General features: G+C 42.4%; 1 protein-coding gene across 1 annotated transcript; it reads left to right on the top strand.

The window, feature by feature from the left end:
• Positions 1-676: 676 nt before the first annotated feature.
• On the top strand, positions 677-25,507 carry ptchd1 (patched domain containing 1). The gene is made up of 5 exons (XM_033638250.2): positions 677-1,166; positions 1,470-2,059; positions 9,373-10,087; positions 19,619-20,358; positions 23,878-25,507. Exons 2-5 carry the CDS (start codon positions 1,646-1,648, stop codon positions 24,976-24,978), a joined length of 2,970 nt encoding a protein of 989 aa, XP_033494141.1. The 5' UTR covers positions 677-1,166; positions 1,470-1,645; the 3' UTR covers positions 24,979-25,507.

Here is a 25,507-nt window from a genome sequence, read left to right as displayed (position 1 = left end):
GTATCAGACACCTCCACACCATAAGCAGATTGGGAGTCAGCAGGTGTGTGTTTGCATGTGAGAGTGTGTGTGTGCACTGCTGTGTATGTTGCCTGTGTGGTTTTTTTTGGGAGGGGGATGGGTGGCATCACCATTGCCATGGGAACCAGGGCTTGTAAAAAAAAAAAAGAGTAATTTGTCTGGTTTCTATGGCAACGTGCTACACAATAGCAAACCTAAGAGATGCAACAAGGCTCGGGACATTTAATATTATGTATGTAAATAATAGTGTGGGCAAAATCAAACAGTTGCAGGGATGTCAAAAAATGTGCATTTTTATCCTGCAGGAAAAGAGATAAATATGTTGACATGATGCTCCTGCAAACAGGTTTTCATACCTACTGTCTCTATATGAAAAATACAGGCTGTAATAATTCTGAGACGACTTTCAGGTGTTTTAGTGTCTATAAAACACCAGCAACACAGCAAGGAGATATTATAGAGAATATCCTATAAGCCAGCCAGCACTGATATCGCTTTTACATTAATGCTGCTGCACTTTGCATATGTGGAATTCCTCGAAATCTCTCTATCACACACACGGTGCCACTCACTCGGTGGGGACTGTTTGTTTCTCTGCATTGTACCGGCGCGGAACGGCGAGAGGCGGGGCAGAAAGCGGGGCTCGGAGCGGGTCGTGAGGGCGGTGCAAAAGAGACAAAAAGGCACGGGGAGAGAGAGAGAGAGAGAGAGAGAGAGAGAGAGAGAGAGAGAGAGAGAGAGAAACCATCCCCGGTTTGAAAGCCGGCAATTAGTGACGTGCCTTCCCATAGAGGAGAGCATTCGCTGCGTGGTGGGAGAGCAGCCTGGCGGCGGATGAACAGGGGCTCCGTCAAACCACCGGGGCGATGAGGAGAGGAGAGGACGGGAGACAGAAAGCCTCCTGCCGCAGAGGAAACCCAGATTCGGCTGATTTGACAAACAGCTCTACCGGCATCCCCGGTGCGTACACACCGCGTCACCTCTCCTGCGACTCCCACCGACCCACCCACCTCGACCACCCAGCAGGTTGTGTGGTGACTTGGTGGTGTAGGGTGGAGCTGGACGCACGGACAACCGGCAAGATTCTGGTCTGAGTAGATGATCTCCGTCATCACCGGGTCGGTCCCCCCCGTTCCCCTGTTTAGGTATGTACAGCCTGGCTTCAAATTAGTGCAACTACACTGTGTGTGTGTTCTCTGCAACCTGTCCGAGCGCACTAACATAACTACCCAAATCAATTTAGGAGGGAGCTTAACAAGTGTTATTATGAGCCCACTTTGGCTCTGCGATTTTTCTGTTGCGCACAGAGCCATGCAGCTTGCAGAAGGCACTGAACGCAGCAGGGCAGTGGCGATTAAATGTAAAGTAGGCTATCAATATGCTTTCTAACCGCAGAGCAGAGAAATGCTGGCTCATTTAGCAGCTTTCTGTCCTTTGCGCTATTCCAGCGGATGAGCCAACCCCGGGGAAAGGGGCGCCCCTGTGACCGGAGGAGGGTTGGATTCTCCCCGGCTGGTGACCTCCTGCTCCGGGGAATAAATCCTCCCACCACCCGGCATCACCTCTCCTCCAGCAGCAGCCTGAGAGCGACAGAACCCACCACCGATGCGTCCGGCAGCCCCTGATGCTCGGCAGTGCTCCGGAGCTTTCCGGTCGGTGGGAGAGGCTCGAGCCGCGGCCGCGCGCTAGGATGCTGCGCCAGGTGTTGCACGCGGGCCTGAGGACCTCCTTCCACGCGCTTGGCCGGTTCGTGGCGGGCCACCCGGTGTTCTTCGCCTCGGCGCCCGTGCTCCTGTCCATCTTGCTGGGGGCCAGCTTCAGCCGGTACCGCGTGGAGGAGGACGTGGAGAGCCTGCTCGCGCCCAAGCACAGCCTGGCCAAGATAGAGGGCAACCTGGTGGACAGCCTGTTCCCCGTGAACCGCTCCAAGCACGCGCTCTACTCCGACCTGCAAACGCCGGGCCGCTACGGGCGCGTGATCGTCACCACCCGAAAGGGCAGCGTGCTGGACCCGGTTCATCTGGACACCATACTAAAGGTATGCACGAGAACATGCATGCGCACACACAGGAACTCTGAGCTCATTTGTAAAAAGTCATTCAATTTAAAGGTCCAGTGTGTAGGGTTTAGGGGGTTTACTGGCAGAAATGATTGATGTTTTCTTTAGTGTATAATCACATTAAGTGAGAATTGTCATGTTTTTGTAACCTTAGAATGAGCCGTTTGTATCTACATAGGCAGGGGGTCCTCCTCCCCGGAGTCCGCCATGTTGCTCCATCTTTTCTACAGTAGCTTAGAAAGGACAAACCAAGGAATGGCTCTAGATAGGGCCATTTGCGTTTTCATGTTTTTACATCAGCCACCTTAGTCAGGAGCCCTTCCTTGACAGAAATGTGCATTTCCTAGGATAGCGTCAAGATGTCAAAGCAGAGAAGTCATGATGTCACATTGCATCATATGATTGGGGTACACCACACGCACACTAAAATCTGGTCTTAATAATAGCTGGTGCACTATCACAGAACATGGGGACGTTTAATTTGTTTCACTGAGGTGTCCGCAGCCAGCCTTGGGTCAAAATATATTAAAAAAGATATGGGTGAGAATTACAATTCTGCAATTATTGAAAGGTCCTTAATAAAAGATCACAAACAAATGTGTTCTATATGAAAATGTTACATTGTATATCAGCCGCCATCCATTCGAGCATACCTCAAAAGTTCTGTCAGGCCGAGCGCACCCAAAGAGCACTTATGCAGACACCATCTCTTTATTTCTTGTGTCCTCTGCTGTGACCTTCCAATATTGCAGCTCTAGTTTGATTGCACTTGTGTTTTACCCTGTAGCTCCCATGGGGTAAGAGACCATGTCCCAGCCTTCATTAAATAGCGACAGCATGACCCGCTTCACTCTCCTTTTGATTGGCTAGTAGTCACTGCCGTCATTGGTTGGAGTGGTTAGGTTTAGGCAACAGTGGTTGGATTGGTTAGGGGAGGTGCCGGCAACCTTCACCATCACAACAAAAGAACCTTTCGTGACCAAAAAAAAAAAAAAATCTATCTGGAGCCACAAAACATATTAAGCCTTGTAATCTATTGGATCTAAATTAGCCTGTCAACATTACAGGTAGGTCTAAATAGGCATTCTTTAATATGTTTTACCACCAGATGGCACTGCAGTGGGCTATTTATAATTATTCGGAACTTTGAAAATTGGTGGTAAAAGCTAACGAATCTCTTCAAACACAATTAAATTCTGTTTTCTTCCAGACTTTTCTTTTTTTGGATTTGGAATCCATCGCTAGCAAATCTATGAAAACTCAAAACTACTGTAGCCACTGCTATTGAGATTTGGCAAAATGCAGAGGAAAAGGCACGTGGTTGAAGATGATTGATGCTTAGTTTAGTTGCCAAAATGTTAAAACTTTTTTTTTTTACTCAGTGTATAGGCTACACAGTTTTACAACTGAAGAATGTCAGATTCACTTGAGACCTACAGCACTGGTAACTGAAAATTAAAATGTAACAAAAAACAAACAAAAAGTTTATTAATTTTCATATGATGATTTTTTTTTGTTAAAGCTGAAAGGGGCCACTGGAAAGTAACCAAAAAAAACACATGTGGCGCTAGGGTAACAATGTCAGGGTAAGCCAGTCAGAGGCAGAGTTAGGCAAAGTACAGGGGGTCATGCCTTTGCCATCATAGGAAATGCAAATTCAGCTACGTGACGAGCAGCATCAGAAAAACTCTGTTTATGTAACACGAAACTGCTTTATTCAGTGTTTTTATCAGTTTAAATCACCTGCTCCATTTGTTTTGGAGAGGAAGAGACCTCTGTGGATAATTCAGCTCCTGGTAAAAACCTCCTGAACAATGAACATTGAGGGGATTCTAATCGGGAGAATTTAAAAAAATAAATAAATAAATTGTCCTGCCTAAAAAAGCATGACAGTAGCAGAAGACTTTTAGTTGGCAAAACGAAAGAGATTTACACCACAGACTAATGCAGAGAAGGCACAAACTGGTGCATAAAAATTCACCACGACGCAGAAAATTAAGTGTTTTACACTCCAGTTTTTTTTTGGCAGAAAGCCGCCAAATCCCCCATTTCATGTGTCCTCCTCAATGTTAAAATGAAATCTAAGCCCTTGCTCAAGGCACACACACAAACATTCTCTTAGCTGCTGTGGGCTAATGCCAACTAAAAACACACAAATTCATCGGAAAGGTTGAATATTTGACAATTTAGCTTCTGTACCATTTAAATCACAGTATATGCATCATAAAATGAGGCTGCAACGCATCTGCAGAATCCAACTAAAAAAAAATCAATTCCCAGTCCCATTCAGAAATACCCACAGAGGTAAAGGTCACTATCTGCAGGCCAGAGCACATATGCAAGCTGTCTTCATCCTCATTCTCGATGATTGATAGTCATTAAACAGACGAATACAGTCCCATTTCAAATCACCCCCCGACAACCTTTACAGTTATGAAGCAGGGCATTTTAATTACAGAGTGGAGTAAGCTTGAGCTTGGAGGCCTCTGTCTCTGCGTTGGTATTCCTTAATGGATTTATGAGTATTAGTTTGACACCCTTGGAGCAATTAGCCAAATTATTTCATGACGTTATGTGGTTGTAATCAGAGCTCTCAGACTAATAGCCCTGAGACACCGGCAAGCTCGACTGCATAGGCTGTGTGTACCTCTGTCCATACATGCTCCTGTGTGTGTGTGTGTGTGTGTGTGTGTGTGTGTTTCATATGGTTATTGTGACCCACTTCACACACCCAGAACACAGTGTCGGTCCACAGAGGACTGCCACAGTTAAGAGACAGGCTAGTTTAAGCCCATGCATCATTTACTGCCACAGAGAAACAGGATGGTGTATAAAAGAGAGTGGGAAAAAAAAACAACTGTTACATAATGTTACACTGTTACGTATCAGCTGTGAGGTTCAAGAGTACTTCTCCTACTCATCCTGCCTTGTCTACTTGTGCATCAGTTTGTGAGTTACGTTTCCTAAAATGCCATCGAATGACCCTGTGAGAACTTGTTGCATGAGACAGCAATAGCAGTGATAGCCAGTGCTAGACAGGATCACCACTTGCAGCAAGAGTAAGAGTTGTGAGTCACGCTCGGTGACTGCACTGAATTCTGGTCTGTTTCAGCTCCTCTCGGTGAAGGAATCGGAAACTCTCCCTCTCCCATGATAGATATCATTGTAAATATGATTAATTGGTGGCTGTGCAGCATTGTGAGTCAAAACACGCTCTTGCTCTTCGATTTTGTCAAAACACATTAGCTTTGTTCCTGTTGTTCAGAGAGCTGATTTTCTTGTTCTGATAAAACAGCAATGTCTTATCTGTGGTGGCGATATCCTGGTGGGATGTCATAAAGTATCCAGTCATCCACAAGAGTCAAAGTCGGTCTATCTATCAATTTGCTACTTTGAGCCAGACTGAAATATCTCAGCAACTGTTGGATAGATGTCATGAAAGTTTGTACTGAAATTCATGATCCCCAGAGGATGAAGCTTACAGACTTTAGTGATCTGACCTGACTCTTCATCTAGTGCTACCAGCAGGTCATATTTTTTATGTGTCCAATACTTCGGTTTATCAACACAAACCTGCTCAGCCTTGGTTGTACTTTGTAGAGATGTTTGCCTTCTCTTCAATGTAATTGGTGCATTGCATTGGTGCTCAATGCGAAATCATGACCCTATTACTCAAGATAACCACAGACCTTGTTGTGAGCAGTTCCATGTAGGAACTATTTTTCTCATACCAAACTACACCCGCCAACTGTATCACTGCGTAGAAGGAAGCATGCATCTACTCATGGATGAATGGCTTGACAACATGAGATGTAAAAATGGCGTCCTCTCCGGCTAAGCTGTAATGGTAGCTAGCTCAGTGGATCTAGGTGAGCTAGCAGTAGATGCATGCTTTCCTGTGTGCAGTGGTAGGCGCAATGCTCTTGATTCATAAATAGCACTACAGGAAATAGGAAAAATATGTATATTTTTTGGGGGGGTGAGCTGTCCCTTTAAACGTGCAATATGTAATTTTCTGCCTCTAGGGGTCTCAAACCAAAACAGTAACAGAAGACGGAGTTGGATGATGTCACGAAGTAGCGTGGGATCATGGGAGTTGTAGTCATATAACAGATACAGATCTGCCGCTGGCCAGAGCGCTGGTGCCCCGGCGGGCAGCAGTGATGCTTGCAGTACACTGGTGGAAATGATTAATATTTCGATAACATCAGCCAGATGTTTGCTTACCTGTCTAGTAGAACACACATGAGGTCGGCGTCGAATTGTAGTCCTAGATTTTCACGAAGCTCTCTCCATCTCGGAAAGGCCACACCAATATTTATCCTTGATTTAGCTCTCTTCTTATCCTAAATTCTTCTGGGATTGCTTGGTTGACCGTACATTTCCGTTTTACCGGCTTGTTTACCGGGACAGCTTCGGTGTCAGAAGGTGCAGCAACCGTCAATGCATAATCATGATCCATGATGAGTTAGCTTAGCCTAGCAACAGTAACGTTCATTCTCTGACGTCTCACCTGGTCTGCTTCTTCTTCTTCACCTTCATTTAATGGCTCTGGTAACTGGAGTTACGTCACCATTGACATGCAACCTAATGACACGGTCCGTAACTTTTATTAATATTTCATATTTATCTGGGTTTGAAAAATTGTTGGAAACATTTCTGATAATCAAAGTACACAACTAAACAAAATATATAATATTGGTTTAGTCGTTTTTAGACATTTTTATGTGGAAAAACTACATATTATACCTTTAACATTGTCTTTATGGGCATGTTAGCATGCTGACATTAGCATTTAGCTCAAAGCGACACTGTGTTTGGATACAGCCTCACAGAGCTGCTAGTTTGGCAATAGACTCTTAGGCCTTATTTCCACTTATGTATGTGTATGGAGATGAGGCAACCTCCTCCCCTCTGTAATGTTTTGGTCCCTACTTTGCCTCGAGTATGTTAAAAAAAAGTTAACTTTTGCGGTGGATTTTGGAGAGACCGTATGACAGCATGCTAGCTTAGCTAACAGGCTGCTAACTCGCTAACAGGCTGTTTTCTTGAATTCAGTTGCCTGTGTTGATCATCAAGTGAGTTTGTATGATTAAAAAGAACTTGTTTATGTAGTTTTAACATATTGTGGATCTAAGTAATGTTATTCTGTTAAAATATGGTTATATATTATATACAGTTAGATTGTCATTATGACTTGTTCAGCCGTTCATGCGTCTTTTTAATTAGCCTAAATATTTCACAAAACATGCCACGTACCTGGCAGGTCCTGTTTTTGTCCTGATAATGTTCCAAGCGCATATTACAAATTAGAGGATGGCGAAAAACAGACAAAATTAGCCTCTCCTCCATGGCTACAGGTAGCTTCTATCAGATTTCTATCCATAAAGAAATGCACTTCCTTGCATTGGACACTAGAGGCATCATCCGTATATTTACGGATCTACAGACACCAGCCATATATGTAAGGAACGAGGCATTAGCTGCAAAAAGGATTGAAGCCTCGCAGAGCTGCTAGCATGGCAGTGGACTCTTAGCCGCAAAAAGGATTGAATTCAGGTATCTGGAAATGTCTTGAAATCAGCAACAACTGGCTGTGTCAGAAAACAGAGTAACATTTCTCTGACAACAGAGTCTGGGCTTTTCAGAGGTGTGTTCACAAGCTGTTTTATTCATTGGAGATCTTAACAACAATTCACTGAAAGAATAAAGCAGTCATGACTTAGGGCATGATCCAGATCTTTGTCAAAACGTGCCATTTTCAGCGTGTAGGTTGTTAATTCAGAGGTTGGTAAAGTTGTGTCCCGTATAGTGAAGGGGATTTTGAAAATGGTAACATGCAGATAGAGGAAGGGGCCAAAAGCCACATTCTACACAGTCTACATCCAGTGAGTCAGACTAAGCCTTGATTAAAGATTTTTAACTTGCTGGTGAAACTGATGTTTTCTTTAACCCTCTAAACACCAGAGAGGTCCAAGCCAGAGAAATCTGAATCTGAATATTTGACAAGAAATACAAGTTAGAGATGAAATCCTTGGTGCCAATGCCTACAACAGAGCTGCTTCACCGGTAAAATTAAAAACACAGAATTAAAATCTATGACTTTCAAATTTTCTCATAAAACAGGACTTAACACCCCCCCCTTTTTTGTATCTTATTTATTTAACCTTTATTAAACCAGAAAAACCTGTTGAGATTAAAAATCTCTTTTTCAAGAATTTCCTTGCCAAGACAGGCAGCAACATAAAGTTACAGAAAGACAACATATACCAAAAATCCAAAATAATAATATACAGCTCTAAAACAAGCAATATAAAACACAAAGAAAAGCTAAAAAAGTATGTTAATATATGCTATAAGTGAACCACAAAAACGCAAAACAAACAAACAAGAAAAAACAGGGACAACTATACATGATTACAAAGACCAGTTAAAATATACCCTGACACTGGCATTTAGATGATTGCATACAAAAATCTTGCAACACTGCTTTGAAATCTACAATTTTATAATGAGTAAATCAGGATATATTCAGTTATGATCAATTAATCACAAAATGCTTTGATTTAATTATATATCTAATTTCAGTTATGTATGTGAGTATACTTGCAGTTAATGGGCTGAAAACATTACTGATGGGCCGTTAAACTTAATTTAGGGATCTGAGGCACTGGAATCGGGAAATTTAAGGTCCTACCAGGAAACTGCTAACAATAATATTGACAGACTGGTGTGTTTGGGCAGTAAAAAGTGAGAGAAATGAAATGAAGAATTGTTTAATTTTACAACAGGATGGTAAAAAGAGTAAACTTTCAAAACAAATAATTTTCATGTGACATTCCCACACACACACAAACACACACACAAACACACACACACCCTCCCTCTCTCGAATCAATGCAGCACTCTGAGGTGGGAGACAGCTCTGCCCATGTTCGCTGTGGCAGACTGGCATCAGGCCTGTTGCTTAGTAACCAGTTCTGTGGATACTGGCACTGTTGTCCTCTCGCCATAGAAATGGAGGAGGATTCTGAGACCACTATTGTTACTCTGTCGAGTAAGACACACACGCACACTCCCCCACATATCTCTTTCTCTTATTCACACAGACAAACAGAAAGTTGAAGCACACAAAGTTAACGAGCCACACACTGAGTTTTGCTGCTCTGCACACAGAGAAACTTTTTTCGCTCCTGCCACAGTTTATTTTAGCTAAATTGGGCCACAGGGAAACTAACTCCTTTCTTGTTTTTGTGTGTGTGTTTGCATGTGTGTGTTTCCTTTGCACACAGCTCCACAAGCGGATCTACCAGATGCAGGTGACGGTCCCAGCCACAGGCGTCAACAGCTTCAACTACTCCTTCTCCTACCTCTGTCTCCCTGACGACAAGAATGTCTGCATCATCGATGACATCATCCGCGCCATGGAGGAGATCCAGTCAGCTCGCACCTCCAACCGCTCCATCCCAAACCTGCGGTACCCAATTACGCAGCTGGCTGATGGACGGCAGGCGTACATTGGCCACCAGCTAGGTGGCGTGCAGGGCTGGGGTCCCAGTGGTGCGGTGCGAGGTCCGGGGACAGGAGCCAGGGGAGAAGGTGTGCGTTCTGCCAGGGCGTTGCAGCTCACCTACTACCTCCAAGCCCGCGGCGGCCTGATGGACCGGGTGGCCAGCCAATGGGAAAAGGCCTTCTGTGCTGAGTTACAGCACTTTGCAGCGTTGCACCCTAAGCTGGGGCTGTATCCCTCTACTTCCTCATCTCTGAGGACAGACTTTCAGTTCTCTTCTGTGCTGGCACGCCGCCCCCTGTTGGCCAGCTTGGGGGCGTGTGGGGTGCTGGCTGTCCTCTGCTGCTCCATGAGGGACTGTGTGAGGTCTAAACCCTGGTTGGGACTGCTGGCTCTGCTGTCAATCACACTGTCAGGCCTCACTGCTGCTGGGATACTCAACCTGACCGGGGCCACTTACAACTCTACGTACCTGGGCATCCCTTTCGTCATGCTTGGTAGGTTTAAAACTAATACTTTTAATGGTAAAATAACAAATAACCAAGATATATTTGACATGTTGAGTCTTCATAATTCTGCACGTCCATGGCTTCATCCTCCATTTGCCTGTAAATAATCTTTCAGTTCAGGACATTTTGGGATGTGCACTTCTCAATTACTTCCCGTAGTTGAACGCAGGGAAGTCTTAGCAAAAGACTCAATAAAAAATCAGTGGATTAAAGCACCAACAAATCAAAGAAAAGTGAAGCTAACACATTGCAGGTGGGAGCCACAGTGAACATTGTCATTGCTTTTATACCTCAGACTGCCGATGTTCACTGTCTGCTTCTTTAGTACCTGTGATGGGTTTTTGCAGATGCCAGCCTCAGGCTGAATGCCATTTCAAAGTAGACATATCATCAAAATGACTGACAAGAGGTGGGGCATGAACTTGATTTGGCACTAACAATACATTTTCTGACTGGTGGCAGAAACTCAATCCAAAGGATCTAAAAAGGTACATTGTTAAGTTACGGTTCTTGATCTGGAGTCTGGAACAAATCCAGAGCTGAAACCAGAGGGATTTGTACTATTTTACATTTACAAATGTTGAGCTCTAACTTGATTACATTTTTTTATTTTTTTATTTTATTTTTAGGGGGTCAGTATACTTTCAAAAAATTGCTTGTTAGATTGTTGAAGATTGCTAAATCTTCACACACATTTCCAATGTGGGATTTGGACTTTTTGTAACGTTCCTGATCAGCCATCAGTTAAAGCCACCACATATAGGGACTGGCCATGTGTGCACTTTGCAGGGGTAAGAAAGTAACTGGGACTTGAACTTGGACTTCTCCAACTCTTTGTATGTTTTCTTGACACAAGTAATGCAGTTACTTCTGCTACTTGTTATATGCACAAATAAGTGCAACACCATCAGTGTTTTCAAGGAAATAGTGTCATTTTCAAATGTGATCGTACTGATGACATATCATGTGAACCATTAGCTGTACTTCAATCAATCAATAAATCAACCAATCAATCAATCCATTTTATTTATAAAGCCCAATATCACAATCACAGTTTGCCTCAGAGGGCTTTACAGCAAACGACATCCCTCCATCCTTAGGACCCTCGCAGCAGATAAGGAAAAACTCCCCCCCAAAAAAACAGTGCTATTGCACTTGAGATGCAAGTGGAGATGCAACAATCTAACTTTGTCTCCCCCGATACTAATTCAGATACCTCAATTCAGGGTATTCGATGATACTGTACTATTCCAATACCAGTCTTTTTTTTAAATTTACAATCTGTATACCTCATTCCTCTGTATACCTCATGATACTTGGGTGCCAATTTGATATGTATTGCGATATTTAAGTATTAGGAGTCGATATTACAATTATTTTAATGTTTGTTTGTTTTTTACTTTTTTAATTTCTAGACCATGGGAAAAGGTTGAACCATACACTTCTAAAGACAGTATATCGTTAGATTTCCAAAAAACAATGCACATCATATGTTAGTCAGTTTTTCTGACTTGTAATTCAGCAGCATCATATACTGCATAGAAAAGTGGTAAATAAATATACAATTAAAAATGAGTAAAATCTTATTTCATTGTAGAGATTACCACAGCCCGTTCTTGCCCTGCTCTGAGACAAGAATTAGCTATTGCATCCAGTGGTCCTTTCGCCTCACTCCCTGCCTTCATAGTCTGCTTTTCCAGGAGGGGAACAGGCTGCAGCTCTGGAGAAGGAGCTTCAGTTGCGACTGTAGCAACTTAAATTCAGGTGCAAACCCAAGTGCCAGGGGTCACAGTGGGCTGGGTCTAATCAAAGTGGCAACCTCTGGGCTAAAAAGTGAAGCCAACATGGAAGTGTCAAAAACTGCAGTTCTTTGAACGGCCACTTGAGGCTGGCTCCAGGAGTGAGTCAGTCCCTACTGACCCTCATGTTAAAATCCCCAACTTTACACCAAAATTAAACATGTTTACAACCTGGTACGAAAAATGGTTTCCTCTCTGTAGCTAAATTCAACATTCATGACAACTGAACAGGGGTTACATTTTTATATTACTCACCTGGTTGCATTTTATTAAGGCTTAAATTTACACATAATTAAGGATGGACCATTTTGAGTGACAGGCTGTCTACCAATAGTGTCCTTAGCTTCTGAGTTAGATCCACCCCTCGCTCCTCCACAGCATCAGCCTCTTGCCCAAATATGGAACCACTTCTCCATACCCAAGATAGCCTACAGCTGAAATGCCAAATCCAAGGCTTCAAGAGTCCACAAACCAGTGGGTGATGTCATGGTAGCTACGTCCAAAAAAGTTTACGTTGGCTGAATTCAACTTGCTACAGCCACTTAAAATCTGTGTCCTCAGACCATTTGTCATTTCCTGCTTTCTCACTTCAGCTTTGTTTTTCTTGAAACAGATACGATGTCATGTTACTCACTGATTACCAAAATAAAAGCAGCTACTTCTTTCCACCTCTGCATTTGAATTATATCAATTCAGGCATAAAAAAGTTGATTTAAAAAATCACGATGCTTAAGTAAATCGATATTTTTCTGACCCCTAATGGAGTCATTTTTATTTAGGGCAACATGAGACCAGGGATTGCTTTGGAACTAAAAACAGTTGCCAAGTATGACTCAGTGAATGTAAATTATAGCAGAAACATTTAATTTTATAAAGCAATAAATAAACTGTATTTAATGTGAATCGATCACTTAATAATGTCAGTATAGTAATGCAGACTGTGTCTGACTTTGTTCCAAAGATTAACCATAATTCATAGAAATATTGCAGACTTGACGTGACGGTGACGGTGACCACATCAGAGTGCTTATGACCAAAGTCCTCAAGGGACCAGTATACAAATCTAGAGGGTGGATATGCTGAGTTTATTAGTGTAAGTAAAATACTTTCATGAGACAGTAAGTCTCATACAGACTGCTGCAGTGTTATAAAAGAGCTGAAACACTCAATTCGGTGATGAACTTGAGGTAAATATTATTTTCTACTCACATAGTGGTTTGGGAATTAACTTTGTAAGAAAGACAGCAGGTCAACAAACCATCTCTGCTCTTGAAGCCACAGTCATTGTTTCAGCAGTTGCCTCTGCAGTCCCAATTATGCAGCAGCTTGCATGAGGAATAGGGACAATAACATTTGTTTTATTTATTTAATAAGTGGAGTTAGTGTTTTAATTAATTTCTTGATGAGTGGTAATATGAAAAAAGGAACAGAAAGCAAATGGTTTTATTTTTAACAAACTAGGAGCAAAATGAAAATGCATGCCATCTGTGTGAAGGCGTTCTTGCAGTTTATCTCCAGTGCTTGCATACTAAATACTGTACGTAACCACTATAGCACACATGTATTCTATACCATAATTACTCTGTAATGTGGAGGAGGGAAGGCTGCTGTTAGGCTTAAAATAACTGCAGCGAGAACAGAAGAGACGGGGGAATAGAGACAGTGAAGGGGCTCCATGAAACATCACTCCAAATGGGGGATGAGATAAGGATTCTCTCAGCAGAAAATGAAGTTAAACTGTTGTTAGAAGGAAGGCAGGGAGGATTTTTCAGAATCAAGTAGGCAGACAGAGAAATGTGGGAGGAAGTGTGAGGAAGAAGGATGTCATTACACACCACAGAAAGCGATAACGGGGAAGAGAGGAAGAGGGAGAAATACAGAAAAATATGGATTAGTGACAACATCTTGCTGGCACAAAAGACAAGTGTCAATGGGGGGAAAGCCTGTTCCATTAACCCATTTTGACAGCGAGTGTGTTCGTGTACAAAAGGAGGAAAATTGATGATTTAAAGGTTTGGGAATACAATTTTAATATATCTCAGTCATCTGTGCATCCATGTACTAACAACACTGACCATTTTCAAAACATTTAAATAGATACAGAACCAAGTTTTTATGGTATGTGTCAAGTACAGAATACCGGCATCAACTCTCTGACCAGATTTGTAATCAAATGAAAAGCCAATTCATCTGTCAACAAAAAAATTGGTAACTCTGATAAACAATTTATCGTTTTAGGTCATTATTTATAGAAAAATGTGTGTTTGTTGATTCTCTGGTGTGATTATATGCATTTCTATGATTCATAATTTTGTGAGTTTATTGTCTTTGGGATTTTTAGCTGTTGTTCAGACAAAACAGGACCTTTAATGACGTCCTCTTGGGCTCTGTAGAAAAAACAACCCAATCGCGAGAATAAAATGTTTGCATTTTACATTTCTGTAAACCACAGATATGTTACATTTGTTTAGTTATGTTAAATTTGTATGTTTTGGTTTCTACATACAGTAAGGGTTAGGAAAACACCATGCTTTGGTTTAATATACCCAGTTTTATTGCTACAAACATGGCTGAATCTGTTCTTAACTGTTGTGAAAAAGACCATGTTTGGTTACCACGAACATGGCTGGAAATGTGCTGATATGTTGATAAAAAATACTCGACTTTCTAACAGCAAACATGGCTGGAAATGTGACGTGTTGTTTAAAAATACACCGTTTTCTCACAGCAAACACAGCTGGCAATGTTCAACATGTCAATAAAAATACCTGTTTTTGATGCTACAAACGCAGCTGAACGTGTCCTTAACTGTATTGAAAAAGACCTGGTTTGGTCACCACAAACATGGTTGGAAATGTGCCAACATGTTGTTAAAAACACCTAGCTTTGTAGCAGCAAACATGGCTGGAAATGTCCTGATGGGTTGTTAAAAAGTGCCCACTTTTGTTGCAGCAAACACAGCTGGATATGTCCTCACGTGTTGTTGAAAGATACTTTTCTTGCAACAAACATGGCTGGAAATGTCCCGACGTGTCGTTAAAAATACCTGCTTTTATCGCAGTAAACATGGCTGGAAATGTTCCAGTGTGTTCCTAAAAAATACATGGTTTTCTTACAACAAACACAGCTAGCAATGTCCCAACATGTCATTAAAAATACCCACTTTGTCGCAACAAACACGGCTGTCTTGCCTAGGTATCACAACATCCACCATGCCCTCCTCCTCCTGATGAGGAACTTAGCTCATATGCATGTCATCCGAACTATATAATTTTAGAACTGTTGATATGATACGTATGAAACTTACAAATGTATCTGTGCTTTGCTGGAACATAAAATGACAATATTTTATTCTGGCAACTAAACTGTATAAAAATAAAAAAAAGTAATGTTTTGGTATTGGTTCTGAAACATTTATCACAGGGATACAGATTTGGAAAAAGTACAAACTAGACCTAGCTTGTTGTTTGCATGTCTCATGCATCTTTCCATAACCAAACCAAGTTTTCAGTATCTGCATTCCAATTTTATGGCTCACGGTAATATGAAGGATCTGAAAGGGTTCTGGATAAAGGACACACACTACTCGTATGAGTATTGTATTAGTACCTAAATGTGAGTGTCCATGTGTTTGTCCATGAATGCACATTAGCCTGTCTCAAGCTCTGGTAAATATCAAAATCCTTGGCAAGTGCTGTCCCCAGCTTCTCATTTTGCTCTCATCCTCTCTCTGCAACATTAACCTCCCCACCTCGTCCACTGTCATTCACTGTGTAATTCCCCCTCCGTCAAATACACACACACTCACAGATCAGCAGACTTTCTCAGTTGCACCACCCACGCCTGAAGTGTTGGTACGTTACGCCTCTGCTAAGGTGTTAAGTGTTTCGCCATGGTGAGGTCACGAGAGAGAGCGAGAGAGAGAGAGGGGGGGGGGGGGGGGGGGGGGGGGGTAACGTGTATCACTGGTGACTCACAGATGCCATAGCAACCACGGTAGGGGAAACCATTAAAAACCATCTGCCGTGCGCATTTTAACATGTATGTGCATGCACATGAGACTGGACACGCACATGATGGTGCATTAAAATCATGATCGCTGCTGTGAATTATTGAATACAGCATCAAAAATGTATTCCTTACATCACATTACTCATGTTTGAAGCTACAAGTCTGTACATGAAGGAGGTTTCCTAATTACATGTTCCATTCTCAAAATATTTTACATTTATTTTAATTATTTATTATGTGTATCAACTGGTTACAAGTTAAATTCCCATATCCTGCTGCTGCAGTTCAAATTTCTCAACTAGGACTGTTGAAGTCACAAGGAAACCACATTTCCATGGTGTCTTACATCTGTGATTTCACATATTTCTAGTTCAGACAAGATTGAGGTGTGACATTATGCAGTGAGGTCTGTTCAGAAGCAGGCAGACAGAGTTATTACACTTCCTTGCGCAATGTTGTGACTCAAATTGAATAACTTGAAGGGAGAGGTGGAAGCAATCACAGCATGCTAAGGAAAGGAAATAAGCTAGTTTTATGTTTGGTGACTGAGCCAAACATGGAATTTGTGGGCTGTAATACCAAAACAATGTGCTTTGGGGAAGTGCAGACTTAGGTCTGATCACACAGGCGCTCTAGGTGCCTGGCATTTTTCCCGGAGCATTCTGAACTGCTTGAATTGAAAAACTTCAGTTCAGAGCGTAAAAGTGCCCCACGCCATGTCTTTTTTCGTAATCTTTTTTCCCACTGTCCAATCAGATGATTTGAGAGGCGGACCGCCTGTGGTGGTCACGACAACAAGTTAACAGTTGGTAAACAATGGAGGAGAAAAAGGTGGTAGCAGTTGCTGAATACCCAGAGCTACACGGCCAGACAATAGGTTGCCATACTGCCCCTGAGTCATCCTAAATATGCATGGAAACAGCCATCATGGAGGCGAAGCTCCTGGACCAACCAGTGGTACTCCCCGTGATCCACCCTCTTTTCCAGGGTCTCATGTACCCACACAGATCTCTGTTTCCCTGTGCCCGACAAACTATTTACTGACTGCCTCTCAACCTCAACCAGAGCTAAAGCAAGCACAATCTGCCTGTCCATTTTAGGAACTAGATATAAAAAAAAAAAAAAACGTAGATTGATTACATGGGAAGGTTAGTGTAAAGAGGTGATATGGTGGTTGTAGTGCAGTATTTATATTAAGAGATAAAAAAGTTATCCTTGAAAGGTATTATAGCATAACCTTAAACCCAACTGGGCTTGGCGATATGGCCAACAATGTTACCACGATGAACATTTCCATAACCATTGATATTGGTAATTATCAGGATAAATGTCAAATTATTATTTGTTTTAAGTTTAAAGGTTGATTTTTACTCCTGAGTGAAAGAAACCACATGGTTAATTAAACTATTCTATCTAACACAACAGCATTTGCCAAACAGGGAACGTTTCACAAATCTGACGTAGGTTCAAACAATTCGTCAAAATGATGTCAATTAATGGCAGTGTTGTAGATGAAGATGTAAACAACATTAACAGACAATAAAAAAATCTCAACTGTGGTCAGTATTTTTCAGTTTTAAAGCCCCAAGTATGTAATTTCTGCCATTTCTTAATCACAACAAAAGATGGACTTAAATGACATTGTGAAATGGTGTGGGATCATTCTTTGCCGATTAAAGTCTGTCTGATGTGACTCAGGCAGCAAACAAGTTCACAGACCAGTTGATTATTAAAGTTTTAATATTACAATTATTCACGTTTATTCATGTTATGTCATTACATTCTAATGAAACAGCAGCAAGTCATGTTGGCTAACGTAATGTTAGCCTGCTAACTTACCATTAGCATTAGATGAATGGATTACCTACAGCTACTGTAGCTAACATGCTGTTATCTGTGGTCAAAACCATAGATATAAATACGTAGATGCCGCATTCAACGGTGCTCCTCATTGGAGCGATACGTCAGCGCGGCCGCCATCTTGCCCAGGTGGAGCCGCGCTGCCTAATGCATGTATGTCTATTGAGGCAGGAGATTATTTATGATTAAAATCATCATTACTCGCTGAATTCTCAACCGATTTTCATGTGGTTTGGTTTGTTACAATTGTCAGACATGTAGTTATGATACAGGATACTTGGTTAAATAAAAAATGCAGCTTTTCATACCAAAATATTTGATCTTATGTAGATAAAGTAACAGTAATAGTTCTACAACACATTTAAACTAAACTTTCCCCATGTAATAAATATTCTTTTTTCTTACTAGATGTACAATGCCCACCATGATGTCATTTAATTATTAATTTTGACTATAAATGTTTATTCACATTTCACACAATGTGCAAAAAATAGTGTATCAGCAGGGTTGTGCCGAGCTGCAGTGCAGATTCTGATTAACAAATGTTGGTTTTGTACAAGTGAAAATAAATGACTTAGAGCTGCATGTTTACACAACATTTTGCTTTAATCTCATATGTATAACACCACAGTGCTCATGGGAGCCTGGACACAGAACTGTTTACATTATTAGGTCATATTTACAAAAAATACAGTGTACAGTAGCTAGTATTATTTTTAGGAGTCTGCCCAGTCCTGTCGAAGTCCTCAGGTCTGAAGTGACAGCTGCAGATGACTGAGGAGTCACTCGGGACAAAGTCCTCTCTCCTCACTGCTGCTACCCCATGCCCTTCTCCTGTCTGTGTTTTTTGGGAAACTACACACAAAATAAGTGTGTCAGAAAAATGCAGTTCCACATAATTTGTAGTTACAATTCAGGCCACAAGTTAACTACTAACGTTATACTGCGTTATGTCACGTTGGTGCCATGAAACAGATAGTTGACAATTTGGAATAACACATACACCGACATAGCTGTTTGACAAAGCATTATAATTTTATAAGTAATATTATATAATGTTAAATGTTAACCTTTTTTCTTTAAGTTGTGTGACATAGCGTTAGCTTAATTTGGCATTAGGACCAGATCAGGACAGCTACTTTACTTGATTAGCTTAAAAGAAGGATCACTTTTTGAGATATATATCTCATTAAACATGTTCGCAACAGTAAAATATTGACGCATCCCACAAGCCAGGGTGCGGCATCTATGTATATATATCTATGGGTCAAAACAGTCAGACTTAAAATAAACTCATGAGCCTGTTGAATGTTGTTGTAACATTATGGTGTTAACTTACATACGTTAGCTTGTGGACGGTAAGCCTTGGTGGCTGTTCTTTTCCTCTGTTTAATGGCAAGTGGCAACTAGCACTTAAGGTGCATTTAACATAATATAACATAATGTTAGCATTAGATTAGTCGACTATCCATACAGCTACTGTAGCTAACAATATGTTGCAAATATAGTCGTGAAAATGTCCAGTGCTGTTATCTCTGGTCAAAACAGTCATACCTAAAGTAAACTAATGAGCCTGTTGAATCTTACGTTATAATGTTACAATATACGTTAGCTTGTGGATGGTCAGCCTTGGTAGCTGTTCTCGTCTTCTTTTTCTGTGTAATGGGAGTGGTAACTAACATTTGAGGTGCATTTAAGCAGCCTCTTTTCCAGTGTGTGCTGGTTGAATTTTATCGAACATTTATCATATTTCAAAGAATATTGTACTGAGATAATTATGGTTTTATCGCCCAGCACTAAACCAAACTTCATTTCATTCAACTTACATTCCTATTTTTGTTCCCATCAGGTCATGGGCTCTTCGGCTCCTTTGAGATGCTGTCATCATGGAGGCGAACCCGGGAGGACCAGCATGTCAAAGAGCGCGTGGCGAGCGTCTTCGAAGATGTCATGCTGCGTTTCTCCGGCTCCACCATGCTCCACCTTATGACCCTGGGCTTGGCTGCCTCGCCGCTCACCAACATGGAAGCTGTCCGGCTTTTCTGCCGCACCGCCGCCTTGGCTGTCACCATCAGCTATGTTTACACGTTGTCCTTCTACAGTTCCTGTCTGGTGTTCACTGGATACTTAGAGACCGGTTACAGACATGGCTGCTTCTGCCGGCGGGTCCCCAAACCAGACCGGCTGGACTCTAAACCGGCCTGGTACAGGTGTCTCATGTACACTCGCTACCAGGATGAAGCTCAGACAACCAACCCGCCACATGGGGTCGGTCACAGTCACGCTCACACTCCAAACTCTAACCTCACTCACACACATGCTCACCCACACCCACACCCACACCCCCCACACACGGTGAACAACCCTGCCGCGCATGGACACAGCCATGTGGCTAACTCCACACACACACATCCACTTCCACACACACATTCCACGGCTAACACAGATCCTCATCCTCAGGACTCGCACCTTTTGCTGGGGTGTGTGAGGCGTTGCTATGGAGACTGGATCACTAACACCTATGTCAAACCCTTTGTCGTCCTGCTGTATCTGGTTTACATCTCCTTTGGACTGATGGGCTTCCTGCAGGTGAGGCAACAACACAACACACGAAAATACAACTGTCACTTTATTATAGTTTTATACTCCAGACACTGCACAGTTTATCATTATTTATTTATTATCCACATTGGAACTGTGCCATCATGTCCTTGACTGGGGTCAGTGCCGGACAATTTCATCAGACAGACAGCTGATGTGACCATAACATATGGGGCTGTGTAATTTTAAATAATTGACCACATCATTTACATCATTTTCTGAATGAAATATGCATGAACCAGCATGAATCCTTCAGAACAAAAGCTTCATGTCCATAAACGTAAACTGACTAAAACACTTACATTTGATGCAAAAGCTACAGAAGTCGTAGAAAGTTGAAACATAGATGTATAATTTGTGGAATAACAACTGCATTGAATGTTATTTAGACGCTGACTCACTAGTTGACAGATGATTATGTGCAGCTCCTATGGTTAAAATGGGGTTTTGGTACAATAGCATATGCTATAGTAATATCACTATTTTTATGAGATGATTTATTGGTCAGTGTTTCCATTTCACTCAACAACTTTCTTTATGTTTTTTTAAAAAAAAATACCTACTACATCTTGGTGTAACTTAACTCAATTTCTGTCTAGATTTTAGGAGACCACTGATTATCTGGTACATCATACGTGATTTTTCTCCAATGGTGTTTAAAATATTTGGTCACCACATGGCAGTTAAGGGGGTAGTATCATGAAAAAAGATGTTAGTGCATATTGTCTTTATGTTTTGTCTTTTTTTGTGTCTTTTTTTATTCTCTGAAATCAACTCACTCTTTACGCCTCTTTGGGTTTTACAAACAATAAACCACTGAAAAGTACTAAAAAAAACTTGACAAAATCTTGTAACTCCACTGGATCCTCAAACTGTTGCCAAAACCTTATAGCTCCACCCCACCCGGCTTATTAAGTGTTGTAATAGAGCATCTTTGGTGCCACACTGAGGGCAAACAGTGACGAGGCGATTTTGTCTGACTTCTAAAAACTGCTAGAAATGCAACAGCCTGCCCATGCGCCTTCCTAGAGTGATTTTTGATGATTATGATATGAAAAACAACTGCTCAGTTTGTTCAGTTACCTTTCGAATGAAACCATGCATGTACATGTACTAAAAATAAAACAAGATCAGCCTTCAGTTTACTTTGGGTATGCTGTAGACTTGTTTTATGTGAATGAGAAATGGTTAGGGGTGGGGAAAAAATATCTATACAGCATAGTATCACGATATTTTGCATGCCGATATTGTATCGATACATGGAAGCCAAGTAGGTATTGATCTTTTATCATATACAGCATTCATTTTTGCAAATTTACATTTTAATACAACTTTTGGTACTTGAATAATGAAATTAAGGTCAGCAGAGGTCTCAGTCAGCAGCATGTGGCAGAAGTTCATTAAAATACAGATGGAGGCACCAGAGGAACAAATCAGAAATGCAGTGGCAGATTATTTGAGATTGAGAGAAGGAAAGGGGCACTTGGATATGATACATGTGATTTGCAAGCAGTGTCATATGAGAATAAAATACAAAGGCAATACTACGAACTTGAGGGCTCACCTCACTCCACCATCCAAAGATAGCGCTAGCTGCTACCGGCAAAGCTAACGCTAAACCCGCTCAACCAACACTGGACACACTTAGCTTGACAAAACTACCATCCAACTCTGAGAGAGCGAAGAAAATAACAGTCCATCACCTACTTCATGTGCAAAGATCGTTGCTGAGAATGAAGGCTTTTGTTGTATGCTAAAAACACTGAAACCCAGGTATGTGACTCCATCCCCATGTTTTTTCACCACTTTCAACTGGTGTGACACCCTGTAGCAGATCCAGAACATGCTAGAGGGATTATATAGCTCATCTGGCCTGGGAACACCTAGGATCCCCCAGGAGGAGCTGGAAAGCGTTGCTGGGGACAGGGAACTCTAGAATACTTTGCTCAGCCTGCTGCCCCCACGCCCTATTTGAATAAGCGGTTGAAAATAAATGGATGGTGCAGTGTTATTTTAAAAACTTTTTTGTTTTCCTTTAGTAAAAACTAGGGTTGGGAACGATTAACTGATACGACCGGATATCCGGTTTGACAAGCGAGAGATACGGCTGCGTCGGTAGCAGCCTCCTCAATCAATACGAATCAGCCAAGAATCCTTAGATGAATCGATTGTAGAGTCATGGATTCGGGTATCGCGAGACTAGCAATCGGTTGACTGACTTTAACAGTTTGCATCTCTAAAACAACGCGAGAGCCGGCGGCATGCTCCGGACCGTAGCAGGCATTACTGACAACGATAATGGATGTAAACATCAGCGCCAGCTTGACCGGTGGAGATGAGGAACAGAAGCTAATGCTGGTTGGATAAACCAGGGAGCAGCCAAGCCGCAGCAGAAACTAAAGGCAAATCCTGTCGGTTGTGGGTTGAACGGGGGGTCACAGACACAGACAGAAATACGTATTCCTGTCAAATACGGCGGCCATAGTGCTCCGCCGCGCAAGATAATGGCTTACCGGCGACCGAGAAGCCCGGTCCAAGAAGTCTTCGTCGGTGTCATGACTGCCCAGAAATACCTGAACAGCCAAGCCGTAGCAGCACACAGGTATGTGGCGTGTCAGAGGAGAAACGAGCCGTTCACATTTCCACAAACCTCAGCACACTTTAGGGACTGTTCTTTACTTGTCAGAGGAGGAGGGTGGCTGGTTGATTTTGATTTTATTGTCAGTGATAAGCTGCTAGTCATCACAGTCCATGGTATCAACTAATAACAGGAGATGTCAGATTCTGTTCCTACATTGCATGTTATTATTTTATTCTGCTTTATGTTTATATTGTACAGAGTTATGATAAACTTTATTCCAGACTCAAGTCCATATAAGATACATATAAAAACAGACAATACAATAAAAACAACACAAAAAGTAGGTTTAAAACACTTAAATTTTACTTAAAGTTCACTTCACTTAAAGTTTAAAACTTCTTCTCATTTTTATATTGATCCCATCCAACAAAATGATGTTCATTCAGCAAGTCTTTTTTTGGTCCATGTCTAAAAATAAATACATTTGACAGGTGATTTTGTTGTTGTTTGTCTTTATATTTTATTTTTGCCAGTGCCATACAGCAACAATGCTTGGGGATGTGGTCTTTTACAAATTTGAAAATACTGTAAGAATGTCACTTTTATAGAATTGGCTTCTTTATTTTATAATGTATGATTAATGTCTACATCAACAAATGTTAACCATAGAATCATATCGAATCATATCATATCGAACCGTATCGGTCCTACACTGTATCGAATCGTTCTGTATTAAAAATATATCGTTTTTGAATCGTATCGTAACCCCTGTACCTAGATATGTATCGAACAAGGGTCCTCCTGACAGCTACATTATACAGTATTATTCTGTTTTTACCCAGACTGCAGACACACTCACATACATGTTATTAATGCACTGTTTAACCTGTAATGATTGTTTCTGTTTCTGTTTCTGTCGTCGACAGGTGACCCAGGGTTCAGACCCCAGTGCACTGGTTGCCATGGACACAGCGACAGTATTGTATACCCGTGCCCAGCAGCGTTACTTCAGCTCATATTCCCCTGTCATTGGATTTTACATCTATGAAAGCGCCCCCTACTGGAACGCCTCAGTGCAGCGGGACCTGCTGGAATATGCCAAAGGCTTCCAGCGAATCAGCTGGCTGGAAGCTTACCTGAACTACCTGTCAGATCGCAACCAGTCCACCAGCCAGCCACGGGAAAACTTCACCCACACACTCCGCCACTCCTTCCTCCGCGAGCCACAGTTTGCCCACTTCACTGATGACATCATATTTGCAGAGCGCGGTCAGGGCGAGGAGCCAGACGTGGCGGCTTCCCGAATCTTCTTGGTGGCCAAGACGACGGAGAACAAGCGAGAGGAGATGTCAGTGCTGCTTGACACCCTGCGACGGCTGTCACTGACCTCACGTGTCCGCTTTCTAATCTTTAACCCTTCCTTTGTCTACCTGGACCGCTATGCTGCAGCGGTCAGCTCCCCCCTCAGACACTCACTGCTGGCGGTGCTTTTCCTGTTGGGTCTGTCCTCGCTGGCCGTTGTGGAGCCGCTGGTCTCTGTGTGGCTGGGCCTCACCCTGCTCTCCGTCCAGTTCGGGGTGCTGGGCTTCATGACCTTGTGGGGCGTGGAGCTGGACTGCATGTCTGTGTTGTGTCTGATCTCAGCTTTGGGGCACTCAGCGGACTGCAGCGGTCCCCTCCTCTGCGGTTTCGCCTCGGGTCGGGGTGACAGCAGGACTCGCTGGGTGAGGGTGGCGCTGGAGAGACACGGGGTGCCCTCTCTACAGACGCTCATCTGCTACAGCGCCGCCTTGGTGCCTGTTGGCTCTGTACGCTCCAACCTCACACGCACACTGTTCCGCTGCCTCACCCTCACAGCCGGATGCTCGGCCCTGCACACGCTTGCGTTCTTGCCCACCCTCCTCACCTTCCTGCCTCCCTCCAAGAGCCGGGGACACCGGCCTGACGGAGAGGGGCAGAGGCAAGAGGTGGAGTGTGTTGAAATGAATGACAGCACTCGAGTGGTTGACCAGATCACCACCGTGTGAGCATGGGAATAATGCTGGTTGCCGTAGTGACTGCCGTCTGGGAATTGGTTTGTTGTAGTCTGAGCAGCATCTCTGCAGCTGCAGACAAGATGCTGATCCTTGTGAAGAGGGGAAGAAAAGGCGAGTGTCACTGAGAGATAGATAAGAGGAAAAATAAAGGTAGAGGGTCAACAGGAAACAGTTAAGGAGAGTAGGAGGCAAATGAAGACAAGAAGAGAGACAGGTCTCCAGTGCAGTGTATCCATGGTTACCTGCTTGTTGCTAAAGCTGTGGGGCATGTGAATGAGCTTTTATTTTGCAGAAATTGAGGATCAGCCGAGGTCAGGCCTGGCTGTGACGTTATCACAGAGGAAGCGCACATTTTTCACGTCTCCAAAATTTGCTTTAGATCTGATCACACTGTTTGGCTACTGCTATCTGTCTGCCATATCAAGTTGCACAAATACAGCTACAATGACATGAGGCAATCATCTGTATGACTTGAGTATTTCTACTTTAATGCTGGACAAATAAAGTCAAATCAAGAAAA

The sequence above is a fragment of the Epinephelus lanceolatus genome, chromosome 20, assembly GCF_041903045.1.
Source record: "Epinephelus lanceolatus isolate andai-2023 chromosome 20, ASM4190304v1, whole genome shotgun sequence".
Classification (NCBI taxonomy): domain Eukaryota; kingdom Metazoa; phylum Chordata; class Actinopteri; order Perciformes; family Serranidae; genus Epinephelus; species Epinephelus lanceolatus.
Note: the sequence above shows the minus strand (reverse complement) of the source record. Positions and strands in the feature narration are given on the sequence as shown.